The sequence below is a fragment of the Panulirus ornatus genome, chromosome 2 (assembly GCF_036320965.1).
Source record: "Panulirus ornatus isolate Po-2019 chromosome 2, ASM3632096v1, whole genome shotgun sequence".
NCBI lineage: Eukaryota > Metazoa > Arthropoda > Malacostraca > Decapoda > Palinuridae > Panulirus > Panulirus ornatus.
Window position 1 is genome coordinate 88566880 of NC_092225.1, and position 20837 is coordinate 88587716.

General features: G+C 40.8%; 1 protein-coding gene and 1 long non-coding RNA gene across 19 annotated transcripts in view; one reads left to right on the forward strand and one right to left on the reverse strand.

The window, feature by feature from the left end:
* wupA (wings up A) overlaps nt 1–7393 on the reverse strand; it is a 38172-nt gene extending 30779 nt beyond the window's left edge. For 4 of the 18 annotated variants that reach the window (XM_071679266.1, XM_071679247.1, XM_071679200.1 and 1 more), the window contains exons 1-2: nt 7272–7332; nt 614–670 (exon numbers count right to left, since the gene is read on the reverse strand). In XM_071679266.1, coding sequence (XP_071535367.1) covers nt 614–639 — 26 coding nt within the window. In that variant the 5' untranslated portion in view covers nt 640–670; nt 7272–7332. Of the gene's footprint in view, nt 1–613; nt 671–7271 lie in introns of all 18 variants that reach the window. The other 14 variants (XM_071679227.1, XM_071679184.1, XM_071679218.1 and 11 more) reach the window with 9 other exon arrangements.
* Nucleotides 1–20837, forward strand: part of LOC139758180 (uncharacterized) — a 149126-nt gene that overhangs the window by 75171 nt on the left and 53118 nt on the right. The window lies entirely within an intron of this gene.

Below are 20837 nucleotides of genomic sequence, written 5' to 3' on the forward strand. Positions count from 1 at the left end.
ACTAAGTGTGGTATTCAGAAAATGCTAGTAATTTTCACTGCATAGTAGTGAATTCATGCCGAATTAATTCTTGTCATCCTAATCATGTCAGGTTCTTAAAGCCTCAAATATCTGGAAAATCCTGTTGACGTCCTGTATCAAAAATCCCCGCCAACTCTCACCATCCCATGTTTAATAACATCTGCTTTGCCTGTGTTGTGAATACTGTCACTTGGTTTGTGAGGGGGGGGGGGGGGGTGCATATGACGTAGCTAGGCTAGGCTGAGTGAATTTTCTACTTTAGTTTAAAAAAGTCTGTTTTTGTGAGTGCTTACTCCAGTATTTAATGAGTGTACTTGAAATCCTCTACCGAAGAGTGGACGAGGGTCCTTGGCCTCCCTGTTCTAGTATAAACGTGGTTCTAGACTGAGTTCTCATCTCTGTATAATCAATGCTGCCTGAGTTTTTTTTTTTTTTCTATCATATTTACTGGTTCTTGTCCCTGATATCCCAAAATGCTACCGTCAAGTTATTGTCGCAGTCATGTCGGTCAGAATGGAATGCCAAAGCTGAACACCGGCACTATGTACGTATGTCATTTGGGTGTTTCGTAATGTTTCAGGGTGCAGCTTACCTGTACTCCTCCTCATCAGAAGACATGGTTGTGGAAGGTGGGGGGGTTTTTTAGGAACTGGAAATGAGAGAGAGAGATGATGGTGTTAGTCAAATTATAAAATCATAGCTTGTCGAAATAAATCGTAAAAAGAATGTTAAGATAAAAAAAAAACCAGAGGTAGATGTGACAAATAGCTAATGTGTAAGTCCACGTCGTGGAGAGACTTATATTAATGCAAAACTTGGCGAATTGTGATTATTTTTAAGAAACTCTGGCACTGGTTCGCTTATGAAAATTGTGTACAGTTTTCATAAGCAACACTCAAAAGTAAAATATATAAACTGAAATTCTCTAATGTTATCTAAATTTGAAAGTAACAGAACCATTTCATGGATTATTTTGAGTTCGATGTTTATATGTGAAATATTTAATTTAGAAATTGATATTTTACATAATATAAAAGTTGTTTATATTTCAGAGGGTTCGTCATGCAAAAACGATGTATAATGGACAAACTTATAAAGGGATTATGAACATTTGGGTTGTGGAGCTTGCTAACAGAAAACAAGAAGGGCCCACAAGGGAGAGCGGACACAAGCAAATATTTCCAGACATTTCAGGGATAGGCTTGTATTGCTGACTTCATGAAAGACGAACCTTAAAACTGACTCGGATTTTGCCAGGTGATCAAGATTAGAATCATGTTTTAAACATTTTATCTTCTTGATTTTATTTTATGCATTATTAGAAATAAACAAAATGCACAACATATAAAATGTCAAATTTTCTTTCGAGTTAGCAGTTCTACACCACAGACTGGACAAGGACAATGAATTTTATCCACTGTCTGTTCTTGAATATCATTTGTCGCGTCCAGCCTTTGGTGAGGCAGCTAACCCAAAATACAAGAGTCAAAACAAGCTGTTCTGAGCAATGGTTATTAGTTCCAACAGGTCTGTTTTCTCCCTCACTGTATATTAGGGGAGGACCTTAAATATATTTCTGCAACTCAGCATCAGAAGAGCATTTCCGTGGCCCAGGATAGGGTAAAAGAAAGGAATTCACAAGAATTGCACATCATAAGATTTGAGGGCAAAAAAAAAAAAAAAAAAAAAAGAAAAAAATGTTATCCCAGTGAATTCAAATTCCGATAAATCAAAAATAACTCATGGTTGTAGTTAGGTAAAATATGATAATGGAATATAAAGGAAACATTCTAAAAACACACCGGAATGCTCAAAATGAAATAAAATGAAACTTTCATTTAGTTTTGAGTCATTCCACACTGTAGATGACGTCACCACGACTGGCAAATTTAGCATCAAGATGCGCAAGTCGATCCACAGACTCGAACCCAGCTGTGGATCTGTTGATCTGAGCAGTATTGAGAAATTGTATTTGAGACATGCTGTGATGTGAAACTTTAGAACTTTTTAAGTTAACATTTGCCAGTTGAGGGTGCTTAACCGAGCAGGAAGGGGGAGGGGAGAACCACCACCACCACTGAGGCTTCGTCACCTAAGTCTACTTACTAGTAATGTTGAGGCTATAGTAGGCTAGCCTGATGGCGTTAACGCTCACAGGAAACAAGAGAAAAGTGTTTAGTTTTTTGCTTTCTTTCTAAGCGTCACAAGGCCAGTATGGGTTTGTGTACCTAGGGAGGTAGTCCCATATATATATATTTTTTTTTATTGGGTGTTGTGAACTTTGTGCTTGTTGATGCCATAATGGATGCTGCTACTACTGCTGCTGCTGCAGTGTATGTTTTTGTTCGTAACTCTGAAACACTAAAGCTGTTTTATCTACAACATACGTACATACGAAGTGGCAACTATGAGAGTAAGTATTTACTGTTCTAGTATTATGCTTACTGTAGCTACTTCAGTACCCAAATATCAACAATGAGGTGGCAATGATACCCTAAAAGTACTTTAAAGCATGGGAAGTGTTATCTATAGACACTTAAGATTATTGTTTTCTTTTCAGAATACTAGTCTATTTGCTATAGCTACATCTTACTTGACTAGTCTATTTGCTATAGCTACATCTTACTTATAAGTTTATAAAGGCATTTCTATGCTAAAGTGAAAGCCAAAGTTGCAGATACATCTACATTACTGTCAATGTTATCTGTGGTTAATCATGTGAATCATGATTAAACTATACTGCACAATGATAATGACATTACTAAAACATGAATACCTTCCATCTACAACAAACTACTTTATGACAGTTAAGGCAAAATACAAAAGCTAAAGTGCATCTCAGGATACAATTATCTAAAGTCACATATATCTGTAATAAACTGGGTAATATTAGTATACCTGCTACCACGTCATGGAATAACCGCACGTTTTTCATCAATTCCAGTTCTCGTCGTGGGACGCAAGTGTCCTTCAAAGATTTTGCAAGTATGCCGTTTCATTTACTGTTGTGCCTTTTCATTTAATGTCGCTTTAAAACTGAATCAATTGTGCCGTTTCATTTAATGTTGCTCTTGAACTGAATCAATTGCGGTTTCATTTAATTTTGCCCTTAAACTGAATCAATTGCGGTTTCATTTAATGTTAACTGAATTAATGTGCCGTTTCAGTTAATGTTGCTCTTAAACAGAATCAATTGTGCCGTTTCATTTAATTTTGCTCTAAAACTGAATCAGCTGTGCCGTTTCATTTAATGTTGCTCTTAAACCGATCAATTGTTTCTCATTCACTTGGTTGTGGGTAGAAAAAAAATTGAATCGGCATTTTCATGAAAGTTCTTGACCTCTCACACGAATTCGATGATGCAATGACAAGTCTCTCATAGTAATAGACCACCAGGCTCTTTTTTTCTTTTTCTTTTTCTTTTTTTGAATCTTCAAATAATCAAGTGTTTGCGGAGGAAGTGTTGGCAACACGGGGAGGTTAGCGCGCCAGCACCAACAGCGCCTCTCTGCCAGACCATAAATGGCGCTTGACACCCGACACTTGCCAAACAAGGTTCTAAGATATACATTTTCCCCACCAAGTAAGACTTGCATCAACCATACATGTTTCAGTTGTGATTCTTTTAAAAAGTTGTTCCTCAGCCGTGCAAGTAGTGTCTATAGTTCTAGGCCCAAGTTGGGCAATCCTGTACAGATTCGATGTTCTCAGTTTTCATTTCTTTGTTGACTTTGTTTTACTTTTCTGTTCGAACCATCTGATGCCAACCTTTGCTGATGCTAAATCATTGTATATGTACGTGTGTGTGTGTGTTCTGTATGTTTAGATCACACACACAATATATATATATATATATATATATATATATATATATATATATATATATATATATATATATATATATATATATATATCACCATTTTTTTTTAGTATAACGTAGGTATCCAGGCCAGCGCTTCGGATCATTAGAAACCTCGATAAGCAACGCAGAGGACAGAGGCGTCATTCTATATGACTGTAAGCGTCAGTATAGTTGTCATATAAGTTTACGACGTGGGTGTGCAAGTCAGATACAGCGTCGGGTGAACGGCATCGGTATCCGGGGTATTTATACTGTGGTCATCCTACCGGCTGGAGTCCATTAGTCTTTCAAGCTTCGCGTACCCGACCAAAAGCTTAACTTTGGTTTTGTGCTTTGACGGATCACGTCTCCTGCCAGAAGGCATTTGATGTAGCGTGCTCATTAATGGCATGAATATTTTTTCTCATTTTTATATTCATTTAAGATGCGAACGAACGGGCTTTTAATTATCGTGCCTCCACCTTTATTGTTATTTAAGAACATATGTGGAAATTAGGAACGAGAATTCCGAGACTTGAGAATTAGAAGACAGATGGGGAGGAGGAGGAGGGGGAGAGAGATCGGTGTTGGCTGTGGGGGTAGGGCGTGTACACGTGCCAAAGGTGCCGGCTCACGCCTGCCAACCGCAGCTATTCTGGGCACTGCCGACACAAGCGGTGGGGAGGGGGATGGTTTGGATGGTGTCAGGGCAGGACTGATACCCCTCGTGTGCTCATCTTCTTTTCCCCCGTTCTTACGTCGTCAATTTATCCTCATTAAGAATTAGCAATGCATTATGCCTCATTTCAAAACAGCCTTGTATCATCTTGCAACATCCATCGTTCCCACCAGGAGAGAGCTAAGCTCAACCCTATAATTCCTTTCAGTGATCTAGACATAAACGGTGACTTAACCTTAGGTTTGGAGTAACCCTGTTTCCATTGTCGTTGATATATCCTAGGTATTTTGCTGGCATCCGATACTGGGAATGTTACAGCTATTTTTATGTTAGTCAATGGAATTAGTTCAAAACGCAATGAATATGCTAAATGTTCTTTTCGTATGCCCCGAGTGAATAAAGAGGCCTTTACATATATATATATATATATATATATATATATATATATATATATATATATATATATATATATATATATCTAGTGGTCGAAAGTATATCTTCCTGAGGAAGTAATAAGTCTGAATTAAGTTATGAAATCCTAGGATCTCGTTTATGGAGTTCTTGCAGCTGCGTTCCTCGCGGGAGCAGAATGATGTAGGTTCCTTTAAACCTGGAAGTTCTTCGACGACGCTATCTATACTCTTTTGCGTCTTTTTACAGTGTTTCAGCTTGGCCGCCGTTTTACGATATATAATATATATATATATATATATATATATATATATATATATATATATATATATATATATTGTCCATTTCCCGCGTTAGCTAGGTAGCGTTTAAGAATAGAGGATTGAGCCATGGAGGGAACATTTGTAACATGAAAGCTGAACTTGGGTAAACGTTGTTGAGTTGCGGGCAACAGATATCATTACTGGCTCCTTAAACGACCCGGAAAATTGGCCTGATGGGCATAATAGTTTCTCGGAACTGACGTTCAGTCCTCGCCATTTAGAAGGCAACACCTGTCACACCTGCCGCTTGCATACTAACATTTGGCCTCAATCTCCAACCACTGTGCTGACCTCTTGTCATAACTAGCACCCTCGCCTTCACGTGTCACACACCCGTTTTATGTCGTATCAGATTCGGTCTTTTAACTGACGTTCGGGAAACATCATGGCACAATAACTGTCACATCTTGAAATTTACCTGGCAATCGTTTCAAGGGTGAGGTAAACCTCACATATCCACACGCATTCCTAGTCAATTTTTTCAGAACACGGAAAGCCCTACTTCGATCGCAGCATGGCCTCATGAAGAATGGTAAGTATAAGGCCTCACTCGTGTATATGGGGGTAAGAATTATCTTGAGCATTTCCAGGAAATTCATGCGTTCAAACATATTCGATTGAAGGTTATTATTGGAAAATTGATGATGGCCTTATTGATCCTAGCGATCGTTAGGTCTAAAGCTCAAATAATTAACCGATCGTAACATAGATTCAGAATTTATAAGTGCTTGATGAAAACTCAACTCCTTCAATTTTCTAAAATATTTTCAAGGTTTGATCATTTTACTTTGGCCATGATCTGGACGCGCCATTGAGAGGTGCTTAGGAATGTACGAAACCAGTTGAAAGGCTCGTTTCAACCAGACCTTCCCCTTCCCTGTTGCCAATTATACCATACGCGGATCTGCTCTGTACGCCTTCTTCACCTGACTTACTTTTGTTATACTTTTCAGTCTTTCTAGTGATAGTTTTACCCATTTTTTTTTCTCATAATACCTCTTACGGTGATTGGTGTTATCTCTACGTATACCTTACTTTCTAACCAATCCCCTACATAGCCTTACCTGCTATAATTCCCACTTGTAAGTGCTATAAGACCTAGCTGAACTTTTATTGATTTCCACTTTAACGTATAAAAGAAAGATATTTCTCAGCGATGCTAATGAAGTTTCCTAAAAAGCATTCCTTCCTCCCCTTTCCTCATTTTTCCTCCATCCCTCCGCTCAAATCCCTGGAGCCGGCAAACCTGATCCCAAAATACCCTAGGGCAGGCGCGGGCTGGCAGCTTGCTCACTTGCTGATAATGCTATTATAGTAAGCAACAGGAAGGCCTGTCGCCGCGCTAGCCTAGATGGCCTGTCTAATCCACGAGTTAGCTACAGTATATTTGGGTCATAACGAACCCTCCACTGTTTTCCGAGGAACCTGTCAAGCATGTTAAAAAAAAAAAGGCGTAATCTACTACTGAGATTCTGTTCATATGACTGTAATTTGAAAGTTTATAGAGTATAATTTTAATGCATTCAGCGAGGCTTCTTTCAGAAAGTATATTTCAGAATTCATTTATCATTATTCAATTTAGCTTTCACCTGTTGGACAAGCTTTTGCTGAATTATCCGCAAATTTTGGGAATTTCATAAGAAAGTTTCAGCATGGTTAACACAGGTTTTTATCTGATCGCGAAATAACCATCAGAAAAGAATTTCATACATAACTTTTGTTCACACGTGTGGATGAAGAGCTGCTGGTGTTAATGCACGGCAAAGCATGCTCGACCTTAAGACCAAGTTATGGCTGGCGATTATTTTTCACACGTAGATTTCTAGGCACTTCTTATATGATCACTGACACACGCGTCACATTAACGGCGGTATCACGATGCTTTGATGACGTGTGCGGACACTTTTAAGCTTGGCAACGGCTCTTGTTCACGGTAGTCCACTGCACTGAGTTTCACTCGTTGGAATCCACATTATCCTCTCGGTCTCGGACTTACCTAAAAAGATTGGGCGTGAGAGACGCGGATTGCGTGTGCAGTCAATTCGCCCAAGGGACTGACTGTACCGTTCCTCAAACATCATCTTACGCCCTCGCTTCGCCTGCTCGCCCATTGGTCCATTTGGATCACGTGACTTGCGCATCTCGGGTCATGATTGGCGGAGAATATCACGTGACCTACCATCACTTGCCCAAATAGGAGGGGGCCAGAGCTCCCTGGGGTCCCGGCTGCGGCCTACTGTTACCTCCAACCAGCTTTCCACTGCTGCTCGTCCCTCAATATCTTTAATTATGTTGACACTCAGTGTCAAACTGCATATTACTGGAATTTCATCTGTAATCGTATAACACTTTGAAATCGGACAGGTGATGGGATCTGCACACTGTAGAAAACTGATGTGCACCGGTCGAGGTTGTATATTTGGCCCTCCGAATTTAGTCATTTATGTGATATTCTTTGCCGATAGCTGTACGGAATCTCTTGCCCTTGGATTTTATAAATAAAACCTTTTTGTATAGTTTGAGAAGGAAAGTATTATAGATTTGGAGAGGGGAGAGAGAAAGTAGTGCTTTTACCCTCTTAGTCCGGCAGCATAAGCTGCATGAAGGATCACATGACCTACATCTTTACGGTGGGAAATGCCACGAGGTTCTGCATGACGGCCAGGCGTCGTCTCAGGGAGGAAAAATTCGTTGGTTGCATGAAAGTATGCGTGTCACATACCTATCTCTCACCACTTTAAAGGTTTAGCTTGCTGCTCATTTACATGTTTTAGTACATTGTGTTATTTGTTGCGTTTGCAAAGTTTAGACTGCAAAGCTTTTATTATTTTTTTCGTTGTGAAAGTCGCTTTTTTTTTTTTTTTTCATTCTGATCATTGCTTGGCAGGAGATCAGATTTCTTTCATGTTTTCCCCCTTCCAATAAAAATGAATAATCCGAGAAAGATCGCAAGGGTCGTTAGTCATGATCTTAAAAAATTAACCTCTGCCCTGTCTAAGAATGAAAATTTTTTTGTGGCTCATGACGGGAATAAATAGCTTAACCTCATACCCTCGACTTTCTGATGCCAACACCACAGCTGCAGCTCCGACTCTGGTTCATTATTGCGGCTTCACACAGTAGACTAGATGTTGAATTCTCCTTTTTGCGTGTTAGACTTGTAGCTAAGCCAGTGAGAGATCTTGCTCGTAGTCTATCATCGCTGTAGGGTAGCTCTTTACATAAGAGAATTGGAGTTAACCTACACCAACGCTTAGCAAAGTGATCAGTTGAGCACGTACCAGCACAGTCCGGCCGAACCTGCTTTTATAACTGTGCACAAGAGAAAGGTGTCAGGTTGAGTCTGTAATGTACAAGGTGCTATGATATCCCATAACTCATTATTTCGTGTAATTCTGATATTTTTGTTTTTTAAGTATCTGCAGTAGGAGCTCCGTATGTCACCTAGGCAAATCGTTTCTTATGTCAAGCTAAAACGAGTATTTATTTCTATTGAACTGACATAATTATGGGACAGAGAAGACAACTTTGGAACTCTTTTAGCTTGCACTCATTCTTACTTGTTGGTAACTGAATCTCAGTGTGAAATTATATTGGTAGATGCATCAGAAAAACATCTCCCACAGATATAAATTTTTTCAGTTTCTTGAACTTTACTATCATACAACTTTTTAAACTTTTATATGCTTCGTAGTCTTAGTTTCGTGACTCAGTATATTCCTTTCCTTCATAGCTCTTATGATATAGACGTACTAATTTACGTCTTTTCCAACACATTTTTCCTTAAATTCGAGGTATGGCCTAAAGGTTCTGTATTTGCATTTCGAAGAACTACTATTTAACGTCATAAAACTGGTTTGAAAACCTAAAGGCTGTGATCATGTCACCCTTCACTCTTCTCTCTTCCATGGTTAACAAATTCATGGCCTCTAATCTCTCACTGTAACTCGGCTTTCTTAATCCTGGTACCTTCTTTGTTGCCCTCCTCGGAACCTGGTGTTCTTTCTGTGTGTGTGTGTGTGTGTGTGTGTGTGTGTGTGTGTGTGTTTAAGTGTGGTGACCAAACTTGAGAAACACATTCTAGTTTTGGCCAAATATAGAATGCAGACAGCTTCCTGTGTATTTCCTCAATCATGTACTTTAATGAGATCTTACATTTCCCAGGCTGACAGTTCGTCTCTTTGTGGTAACAGTTCTCCCGGGCTGGCTGCTCTGGTGACGGGTGAGGTACAGTATCAATTTCCAGTCTCTCTCTCTCTCACACGTGTATGGTGCATCCTCTGACAATAAGTGTGAAGTATTGATATTTTGAGTGGATGTGGTATTTTTTTCTGTATTTAGTTAATAATGTCTTCATTAGAAGATTTTTCAAACTTGATTAATGTTTTGGCTATTCTTAGATATGATTTTTTTTTATTCATAATAAGATTATTCATATTTGTTTAATACTTTCCTTCACTACAAGATTTTATTATTCTGCATGATAAGGTTTTTCGTATTTGTTTAATAGATTCCCTCGTAGTTAGTTTTGACACTTTTTCATAAACAGATTTTTCATATTTGTGTAATAATTTCCTCCATTATAACATATTTTTTTGTCTTTATGATCAGATTTTTTTTCATAATATAGTTTCGTACTTGATTGATATTTTGCTTCATTATAAGATTTTTCAAGCGTGATTAATATTTTGATTCATTTAAAGAAAATCAAAACTCCAGCCACAATTAATTTGGAATCGAGGGAACACTGGATGGTCGGTGATGATGTTCGTCAGACCAACAGCGCCACACCAACAGCTGCTGGCCCAGTGTTGCTTACTTTGGCTATAGATGGAAATATTTGATTTTTTTTTTTTTTTTTTTTTTGGACGTGGGGGGATGCCATTTCATGTGTGGCGGGGTGCCGGCGGGATTGGATGAAGTTAGCATGTATATATATATATATATATATATATATATATATATATATATATATATATATATATATATATATATATATATATGATAGAGTTGATAGAGATGCTCTGTGGAAGGTATTAAGAATATATGGTGTGGGAGGAAAGTTGTTAGAAGCTGTGAAAAGTTTTTATCGAGGATGTAAGGCATGTGTACGTGTAGGGAGAGAGGAAAGTGATTGGTTCTCAGTGAATGTAGGTTTGCGGCAGGGGTGTGTAATGTCTCCATGGTTGTTTAATTTGTTTATGGATGGGGTTGTTAGGGAGGTGAATGCAAGAGTTTTGGAAAGAGGGGCAAGTATGAAGTCTGTTGGGGATGAGAGAGCTTGGGAAGTGAGTCAGTTGTTGTTCGCTGATGATACAGCGCTGGTGGCTGATTCATGTGAGAAACTGCAGAAGCTGGTGACTGAGTTTGGTAAAGTGTGTGAAAGAAGAAAGTTAAGAGTAATTGTGAATAAGAGCAAGGTTATTAGGTACAGTAGGGTTGAGGGTCAATTCAATTGGGAGGTGAGTTTGAATGGAGAAAAACTGGAGGAAGTGAAGTGTTTTAGATATCTGGGAGTGGATCTGGCAGCGGATGGAACCATGGAAGCGGAAGTGGATCATAGGGTGGGGGAGGGGGCGAAAATTCTGGGAGCCTTGAAGAATGTGTGGAAGTCGAGAACATTATCTCGGAAAGCAAAAATGGGTATGTTTGAAGGAATAGTGGTTCCAACAATGTTGTATGGTTGCGAGGCGTGGACTATGGATAGAGTTGTGTGCAGGAGGATGGATGTGCTGGAAATGAGATGTTTGAGGACAATGTGTGGTGTGAGGTGGTTTGATCGAGTAAGTAACGTAAGGGTAAGAGAGATGTGTGGAAATAAAAAGAGCGTGGTTGAGAGAGCAGAAGAGGGTGTTTTGAAATGGTTTGGTCACATGGAGAGAATGAGTGAGGAAAGATTGACCAAGAGGATATATGTGTCGGAGGTGGAGGGAACGAGGAGAAGAGGGAGACCAAATTGGAGGTGGAAAGATGGAGTGAAAAAGATTTTGTGTGATCGGGGCCTGAACATGCAGGAGGGTGAAAGGAGAGCAAAGAATAGAGTGAATTGGAGCGATGTGGTATACCGGGGTTGACGTGCTGTCAGTGGATTGAATCAAGGCATGTGTATGGGGGTGGGTTGGGCCATTTCTTTCGTCTGTTTCCTTGCGCTACCTCGCAAACGCGGGAGACAGCGACAAAGCAAAAAAAAAAAAAAAAAAAAAAAAAAAATATATATATATATATATATATATATATATATATATATATATATATATATATATATATATATATATATATATATATATGAATATGTCTATATATGTATACGTTGAAATGTATAGGTACGTATATGTGCGTGTGTGTGCGTTTATGTATATACATGTGGGTGGGTTGGGCCATTCTTTCGTCTGTTTCCTTGCGCTACCTCGCTAACGCGGGACTCAGCGACAAAATATAATGATATATATATAGTTAGTGAAAGAGAAAAGAGAGGCATTTCGACGATTTTTGCAAGCAAATGGCGCAAATGAGTGGGAGATGTATAAAAGAAAGAGCCAAGAGGTCAAGAGAAAGGTGCAAGAGGTGAAATAGGGGGCAAATGAGAGTTGGGGTGAGAAAGTATCATCAAATTTTAGGGAGAATAAAAAGATGTTTTGCAAGGAGGTAAATAAAGTGCGTAAGACAAGAGAACAAATTGGAACATCGGTGAAGGGGGGCAAATGGGGAGGTAATAACAAGTAGTGGTGAAGTGAGAGGGAGATGGAATATTTTGAAGGTTTGTTGAATGTGTTTGATGATAGAGTAAGAACTATAGGGTGTTTTGGTCGAGGTGGTGTGCGAAGTGAGAGGGTCAGGGAGAACGATTTGTTAAACAGAGAAGAGGTAGTGAAAGCTGTGCGGAAGATGAAAGCCGGCAAAGCGGCGGGTTTGGATGGTATTCAGTGGAATTTATTAAAAAAGGGGGTAACTGTGTTGTTGACTGATTGGTGAGGATATTCACTATATATATGGTTCATGGTGAAGTGCCTGAGGATTGGCGGAATGCATGTATAGTGCTACTGTACAAAGGCAAAGGGAATAAAGGTGAGTGTTCAAATTAAAGAGGTATAAGTTTGTTGAGTATTGCTGGTAAATTATATGGGAGGGTATTGATTGAGAGGGTCAAAGCGTGTACAGAGCATCAGATTGGGGAGGAGCAGTGTGATTTCAGAAGTGTTAGAGGATGTGGGATCAAGCGTTTGCTTTGAAGAATGTATGTGAGAAATACTTAGAAAAGCAGATGGATTTGCATAAAGCATTTATGGATCTGGAGAAGGCATATGATAGAGTTGATAGAGATGCTCTGTGGAAGGTATTAAGAGCATAGGTGTGGGAGGTAAGTTGTTAGAAGCAGTAAAAAGCTATTATCGAGGATGTAAGGCATGAGTACGAGTAGGAAGAGAGGAAAGTGATTGGTTCCCAGTGAATGTCGGTTTGCGGCAGGGGTGCGTGATGTCTCCATGGTTGTTTGATTTGTTAATGGATGGGGTTGTTAGGGAGGTGAATGCAAGAGTCTTGGAGAGAGGGGCAAGTATGCAGTCTGTTGGGGATGAGAGGGCTTGGTAAGTGAGACAGTTGTTGTTCGCTAATGATACAGCGCTGGTGGCTGATTCGGGTGAGAAACTGTAGAAGCTGGTGACTGAGTTTGGTAAAGTGTGTGAAAGAAGAAAGTTAAGAGTAAATGTGAATAAGAGCAAGGTTATTAGGTTCAGTAGAGTTGAGGGACAAGTCAAGTGGGAGGTAAGTTCGAATGGAGAAAAACTGGAGGAAGTGAAGTGTTTTAGATATCTGGGAGCGGATTTGGCAGTGGATGGAACCATGGAAGCGGAAGTGAGTTACAGGATGGAGAAGGAGCGAAGGTCCTAGGAGCGTTGAAGAACGTGTGGAAGGCAAGAACGTTATCTCGGAGATCAAAAATGGGTATATTTGAAGGAATAGTGGTTCCAACAATGTTATATGGTTGTGAGGCGTGGGGGATAGATAGGGTTGTGCGATGGAGGGTGGATGTGCTGGAAATGAGATGTTTGAGGACAATATGTGGTGTGAAGTGGTTTGATCGAGTAAGAAACGAAAGGGTAAGAGAGATGTGTGGTAATAAAAAGACTGTCGTTGAGAGAGCAGAAAAGGGTGTATTGAAATAGTTTGGTCATAGCTAGGTAAGCATCCTAGCATCAGGTTTCGGTTTAGTATCCGGTACGTGCTGACAGCATGACCATAAAACCGAGAGCGGTTGTAAAGACTTAATTCTGAACATTGTCGAGTTTAATCAAACCACGTCTCACGGATCGTAATTCTAAACATTGTCGAGTTTAATCAAACCACGTCTCACGGATCGTTGGTTCGATCCCTTCATATGGCTTTTTTTGTTTATGTTTTTTTTTTCTGATGATTTTCACTGTTGGTTCAGGTATGGTTTACCGCGTTTCATGTTCATTCAGATATCTACCCCAACGCCCTTGTTAACCTAAGAACTCTCTCTTGAGGTGCCGTGGGGACCATCCATAGTGTGTACAGTGTATATCGCGTACTTGCCTCGGGAGTAAATGGGGGTTAGTGCCAGCCGCTGTGTGAATCCTGACAATTTCTCTCCTTGATTTGAGTTTTACAGGTTTATACATAGTTTATTACCTGTATACGATAGTGCCATTCTTTAATAAATCACTTTGAATTACTCTTGATCTTTATGAGACTGGGCTATGGATGTGTACCTCAAAATCACACAGCTGTACAGACAGTCGCATGTCAAACATCTAGACGCTGCTTCCGTTAGTTTCTATGTAGAGACCGGCCATATGAAGGTTAATGATCCATTTCCTCATACAACGATACTGGAGAATTCTTTTCCGCGTTTTGTCTTCTCTTTCTATAATTTCTCGTCTTCAACAGACATGCCTACAAACCCTGTGTGTGTATTTTTTGTGCTTATGCCTTCTGCTTCATCTGTGGGGCATGCTTTCGCTAATGCTGCGTCGCGAAAAAAAATAAGTAAGGAAGAGTATCTTATGATATCTGATATTAACTGTACGAGCAGAAAAGTCCGAGCATTATAATATTAACCCAGAGCTGAACCGCCAGAAGCAGGAGGGAAACAGCTGTAAAAGTGTCGGGCATGGTCCACGAGGATCCTTCACCCACCACACTGCCGTATGCCATTCTCAAATTACATTTGTTCTGTCATATATATATATATATATATATATATATATATATATATATATATATATATATATATATACACTTTTTCGCTCTTTTTCACTTTAATTAAGTGATGCTAAGAACGGATGGACGAGTGCCGCATTTGCTCTACCCGTCATGTATGATGCACAGAAACCAGAGCCGCCCATCCACATCCATGTTCACAAACCCGTTGCGTGCTGTTCCCTGACCACTTCATAATGACTGCCAACGCGTCGCACCCAAGGAGCACGTTGCTCCCTCACCCTCCTGAATGTTCAGATGGCGTCACCCCAAAGCTCCATCCTTACACACCTTCCATCCATCACCTCAGTTTTCCTTTCCCTCTAACTCTCTCCACTTCATCCACATAAGATCCCCTTTGTCAGTCTTGCTTCACGTATCCTCCATACGTGCAAAACTTATCCCAGCCTACCCAGGTCAGCTCTCTTCATCATACTGCGCGTACTACCCTCACCTCGCTCTTACCCTGCCCTTATTAGATAATCAACCCACCTCACAACACACCACATATTGTCGTCAGACATTTTACTCCGAACACATCGGCTCTCGTCCGTTCTTTTGCACTGATGGCCCAAGACTCACACCCTCGCAACACCGTTGGAGCTCTGTACCCCTCACACATCTTCCCATTATTTTCTCTCGCCGTATTATCTGCTGGTCACCCCTGAACCGAACTGAAAACAAGATGCTCCCTGATGAACTTCCCGTACAGGATATAATGATTTTTCTGTCTTGTCTTCCTTATAAAAATCATATCGTGTGTGTGTGTGCTGTGCCATCCCATTGTCTCCAGAATATCCCCCCACCAAACAACCTTCCCTTAAGCATTAAATCCCATATTACTTTTTTTTCTGAAGATCTTCGTAGAATCCGTCGTAAATAGAACATATAATTCCGTTATGAAAAAAGCATCATTTCATCTGGGACGTATATTTTGTTCTTCATATTGTTCTCCCGCAGCCATCTTGATCCTCGCTCTCATCATTTAGTGATCGGAGAAGGTGAGCGGAACATTTTATGAGGCTCGGATTATTGTGCGAACGTAGAGAACTAGTCCAGTTTTCTCATATGTTCTTTCTCTTGCTCCTCTGCTAACCTCTCACAGCTCGGGGGCTCCCCGCATATTTCATCAAGAAATAAGACCATTTATATTTTTAAGTGGAGTCTGGCAGGCCTGTGCCAACTAGGGGGGGGGGGGGGGGGGGGGTTAGCTTACACACACACACACACACACACACACACACCCTCCCAAACTATACGGTATGCAATAAACTTATTCACTGATCATGAGGATTTATTTATGTATTCTGACTCAGGTAGTCAGTCTCTCGGGAGGAAAAAAGATAGATATATCTACATGTTCACTACGTCTACTTGACTGATTCAGCGATTCCCGCTCACGATTGTGACCAAAGGAACAGCCATGTTAGCTCCACCAGCTTCCTACAACACTGACATGTTTATAGCAACGAAGTTTTTCCTGTATATATATATATATATATATATATATATATATATATATATATATATATATATATATATTATATATATTATCCCTGGGGATAGGGGAGCAAGAATACTTCCCACGTATTCCCTGCGTGTCGTAGAAGGCGACTAAAAGGGGAGGGAGCGGGGGGCTGGAAATCCTCCCCTCTCGTTTTTTTTTTTAATTTTCCAAAAGAAGGGACAGAGAAGGGGGCCAGGTGAGGGATAGTCCCTCAAAGGCCTAGTCCTTTGTTCTTAACGCTACCTCGCTAATGCGGGAAATGGCGAATAGTTTGAAAGAAAGATATATATATATATATATATATATATATATATATATATATATATATATATATATATATATATATATATATATATATATATGAGGGTGAAATCGCACTTTAGTAGGAGTTCATATGATTTTATTTAACACGTAATTTGTTTATACATGTGGGACAACATGGTTCATGGAGGCAATCCACCGCCTCAGGTGCCAATAATTACTTAAGCTATTTAAATCCCAACATCACAACAGTAGTACCGTCTACTGTCTACCATCATATATATATTGCTATATTTTAGGGGACAAAGTTCCCTTAACTATTGTCATCCCCTTTTTTTTTCTTTTTTTTTTTTTTTGTAAGTTGACATGTCACGGGCTATAAGTGGGTTGATGATATTCAATCAAGGAATTTAGGACCGAGGTTGTTTGTTAAGTGGAGGTTAGGAAAATATTTGGTGAAACAGGAGGGTGGTGAGCTTGCGGAAGTGAAAGCGGAAGGCGAGGTTTGGATGGATTGAGTGGATATAAAAGGGGGTGGATTGTTGATGGTGGTAGGTATTATGTAGTGAGGTGAGGTGCTGGGATGCGATGGGCATAGGCCATGTACAAAGGCAAGGGATAGAGTGAGTGCTAATTACAGATAATCTGTAGCTATTCCACGACACAACCCTCAATATACGGTATGCATAATTATCACTGATCATGGAAGGATTAATGTATGATCTGATGGTAGCAGTCGCGTGGGGTTAAAAGAAGTGAATATAGATGTGTACTAGTCTATTTGAATGTATTGCAGAATCACTTAGACACAAAGATCTGTATGCAGCATTATGATCTGGACAACGATACAGTTTATAGAAGAAGTTTTTCTGTATAATATATTAAAATATATGTGTACAATATTTATAACATAAATATATTTTATATATGAATCTGGGATAGTGGTACAGGAATGAGAGAAGTATTCGTCTCAGTGTGTAGGTCGAGCAGGGGGGGAGTCCAGGGTTGTAAATCTCCTCTGGATGGTTTTTGGTTGAAATTCAAGAAGGTCTAGGAAGAGGGGCATTTGATGGATTTCCCTCGAAGGTACAGTCCTTTGTCTAATGCAGCTCGCTTATTGCGGAAATGCGAATAGGATGAAGGATGTATTATAGTGAAATATAAATATATTGATTGTAATTTAAAGAAAATAGTATAAGATAAATATGGGGAATAAAGCAGTTTAGTTAGGTTCATAGGTTGATCAACGTAATTGGTGATAAGTGTGGGAAAATGTGAGGAGAAATGTTTATGATAATTACTAGGCTGGATCGAATGAACATGAAGCAAGGTATGGGAGGGGCAATCTGACTTGAAGAATGGAACGAACATTACTCGAAAGCAAATGTATTGAAGAATAGTGTTCAACAAGTTGTAGGTCGAGTGGGCATGGATAAGTTGTGCGCAGGAGATTAATATTTGAGGCAATGTGTGGATTGACGAGTAGTAAGTAAGAAGTGAATAAAGAGTGTGAAGAGAAAGGTGTTGAATGTTGCACACTGAGAATATGAGAAATTACAGAGGATATTGTCATGTAGACGAGAGAGTGAGACCAATTGACGTTGGATAAATATGAAAAAGATTTTTGTGATCGTCCTTACATTTGTGTGTAAAGGGAGATAGACGTGATTGGCTAGTATGGTATAAGTAGAGTTATATCATGATATGATATTAGATTGAATATGTTTTTTTTTATGCTTTTTGTTTTTTTTTATTCGATAGCACTTACGATTAGCGATGGAGTTAAGAAGGGGTGAGCCTTTAGTTCGTCTTGTTCCCCCTCTCTCGTTCCTTCTTGGGAAGAATTAAAAACGAAGAGAGAAGAGAAAAATTACCAGCCCCACCTCATTTAGTCTATTATATAAAGACATGGAATACTGAATATTCTTTTCCCTATTACCCAGGCATATACTATATTATATAGAAATATAGGATATATAATACTAGACTATATATTAGATATGATATTGCCTGACTTACCCAGATTAACTAAGCCGCCCTGGATTGAACAGTGGGTTGACTTGGACTGACTGCGCACCAGAATTCGACTATGTTCGACATCGTATAGATTCATAATCAAACATTTTGTTCTAAGATATATGTTCTTAATACACTTTGTTCTGAGCTTATCAACAAGCACAGATATCACACACACACACACACACACCACACACACACACCCCCACCCCCCACCCCTACGCCTGTTGGTGAAGAGTCCTAAAAAGGAAAACAAAATACAGAGGTTTTCAGAAGTAAAGTCAACGTGTCTGTTTAGTGTATCAGTAATAAACCAGAGTGCGTGCTGCCTCAGTGGGTCATTATATATCCACCTCCACTGCATCTCATCTCAGTGGTTCATTATGTGCACCCCCGGTACATGCTATCTCAGTGGTTCAGTATATGCGCCCCCGGTACATGCTATCTCAGTGGTTCAGTATATGCGCCCCCGGTACATGCTATCTCAGTGGTTCAGTATATGAGCCCCCGGTACATGCTATCTCAGTGGTTCAGTATAGCCACCCCGGTACATCATATCTCATTAGATCATTATCTCCACTATCAGTACTTGCTGTCAGAGTGATCCGTCGTAATTATCACCCCTCAGTAGGCCTACATGCCGTCTCAGGGGTCAGCAGCAAGCGCCACCTTCCACCAGGCCTATATTACTGACTAATCAGTGGGTCGTGTACCTTCGACAGGGTACCATGTTGCCTCTGTGAGTCAGGTATGATCATCTCCATAACATTGGTATATTTTTCATGTTGGTAGTTAACCATTAGCGCGTGAATGGCATGACGTTATGGGAAGGAGATGCTCGCTCAACAGCGACAGCATACGGTGAGGAAGACCCGTGGTGGTAGCCTGGTAGTATTGTCAGCCGCAGTCACTCTTGAACACGAAGGTACGAGCCCCTTGGGGGTATGATGGCCTGGCCTCTTGGCTTGATCCATTGAGGGTGAGGCCAGAAGCCAGGTCGTTATGACTAAGGGTTTGTTCTGTTATGATCAAGGATCGTGCCGTCGTGCATAAAAGTCGTTCCGTCGTGCTCAAGAGGGAGAGTACCTTCTTACGCACGATACTTTCCTCTGAAAGAAGATCGTCTTTACGGAAAAGAAGAATGAATGGACGGGAGCCATGTTCTTGGCACTTCGGTGTCTTGGTGTTTCTGATAATTCAACGTATTGGTGTTCATGGTACTGCGATATTTTGGTGTTCTTGGTACTTCGGTATTTTGGTGTTCCTGATGATCTGACGTCTTTGTGTTCCTGGTACCTCGATATTTTGGTGTTCTTGGACTTCGATCTTTCGGTGTTCCTGGTGCCTTGACGTCTTGGTGCACCGGATACTTCGAGGTCTTAGCGTTCTTGGTACTTCGATGTACTGGCGTTCCTGAAAGTTTGACGTCCTGGTGTTCCTGGTACTTCGATGTTTTGGTGTTCTTGCTCCTTTGACGTCTTGGGTGTGTTCCTTGGTACTTCCACGTCTTGATGTTCCTGATGCTCAGGTGCCTTGATGCTCCTGGTACTTCGACATCTTGATGCTCCTGGTACTTCCACGTCTTGGTGTTCTTGGTACTTCGATGTCTTGGCGTGCCGGATGTGGGAGCGTGTGAGCTGGCCCACTTCCCTGACGTTTGGTTGACTCCTGTTTGATATGGTTGTATCTCTCTCTCTCTCTCTCTCTCTCTCTCTCTCTCTCTCTCTCTCTCTCTCTCTCTCTCTCTCTCTCTCTCTATCTCTCTCTCAAAGTCCTCATTGGTCAGCCCTCCTCACGTTCTTCTCAGCCATCCACTCCTGGCCTGTGCGTCTCATCTCTCTCTTACCTCCCTGCCTCTCTCCCAGCTCTGTCATCCTCCTGCTGTACTCCCTCTCCACACACACACACACACACACACACACACACACACACACACTGACGTGTCTCATGTGGCCGCCCACACACACACACACACACACACACTGACGTGTCTCATGTGGCCGCCGCTTCTGGTGTCACTGCTACGACAAACAACTACAGAGTGTGGTGGTGGTGGTGGTGTCCTCCATCCTCCTTCAGGCATACCTCACCCAGCGCCTGGCCACGCTCGTCTAGCACACACACACTCACCAGCACCCGAGTACACCGGTTTACCACACACTTCCAACATTACCTGAGTACACTCGGCTTGCACACAGTCTCAGCAGCACATGAGTACACTCTCCAGCACACAGTCTCAGCAGCACATGAGTACACTAGTCTAGCACACAGTCTCAGCAGCACATGAGTACACTCTCCAGCACACAGTCTCAGCAGCACATGAGTACACTCTCCAGCACACTGTCTCAGCAGCACATGAGTACACTCTCCAGCACACAGTCTCAGCAGCATTTGAGTACGCTCGTCTTGCACACAGTCTCAGCAGCACATGAGTACACTCTCCAGCACACTGTCTCAGCAGCACATGAGTACACTCTCCAGCACACTGTCTCAGCAGCACATGAGTACACTCTCCAGCACACAGTCTCAGCAGCACATGAGTACACTCTCCAGCACACT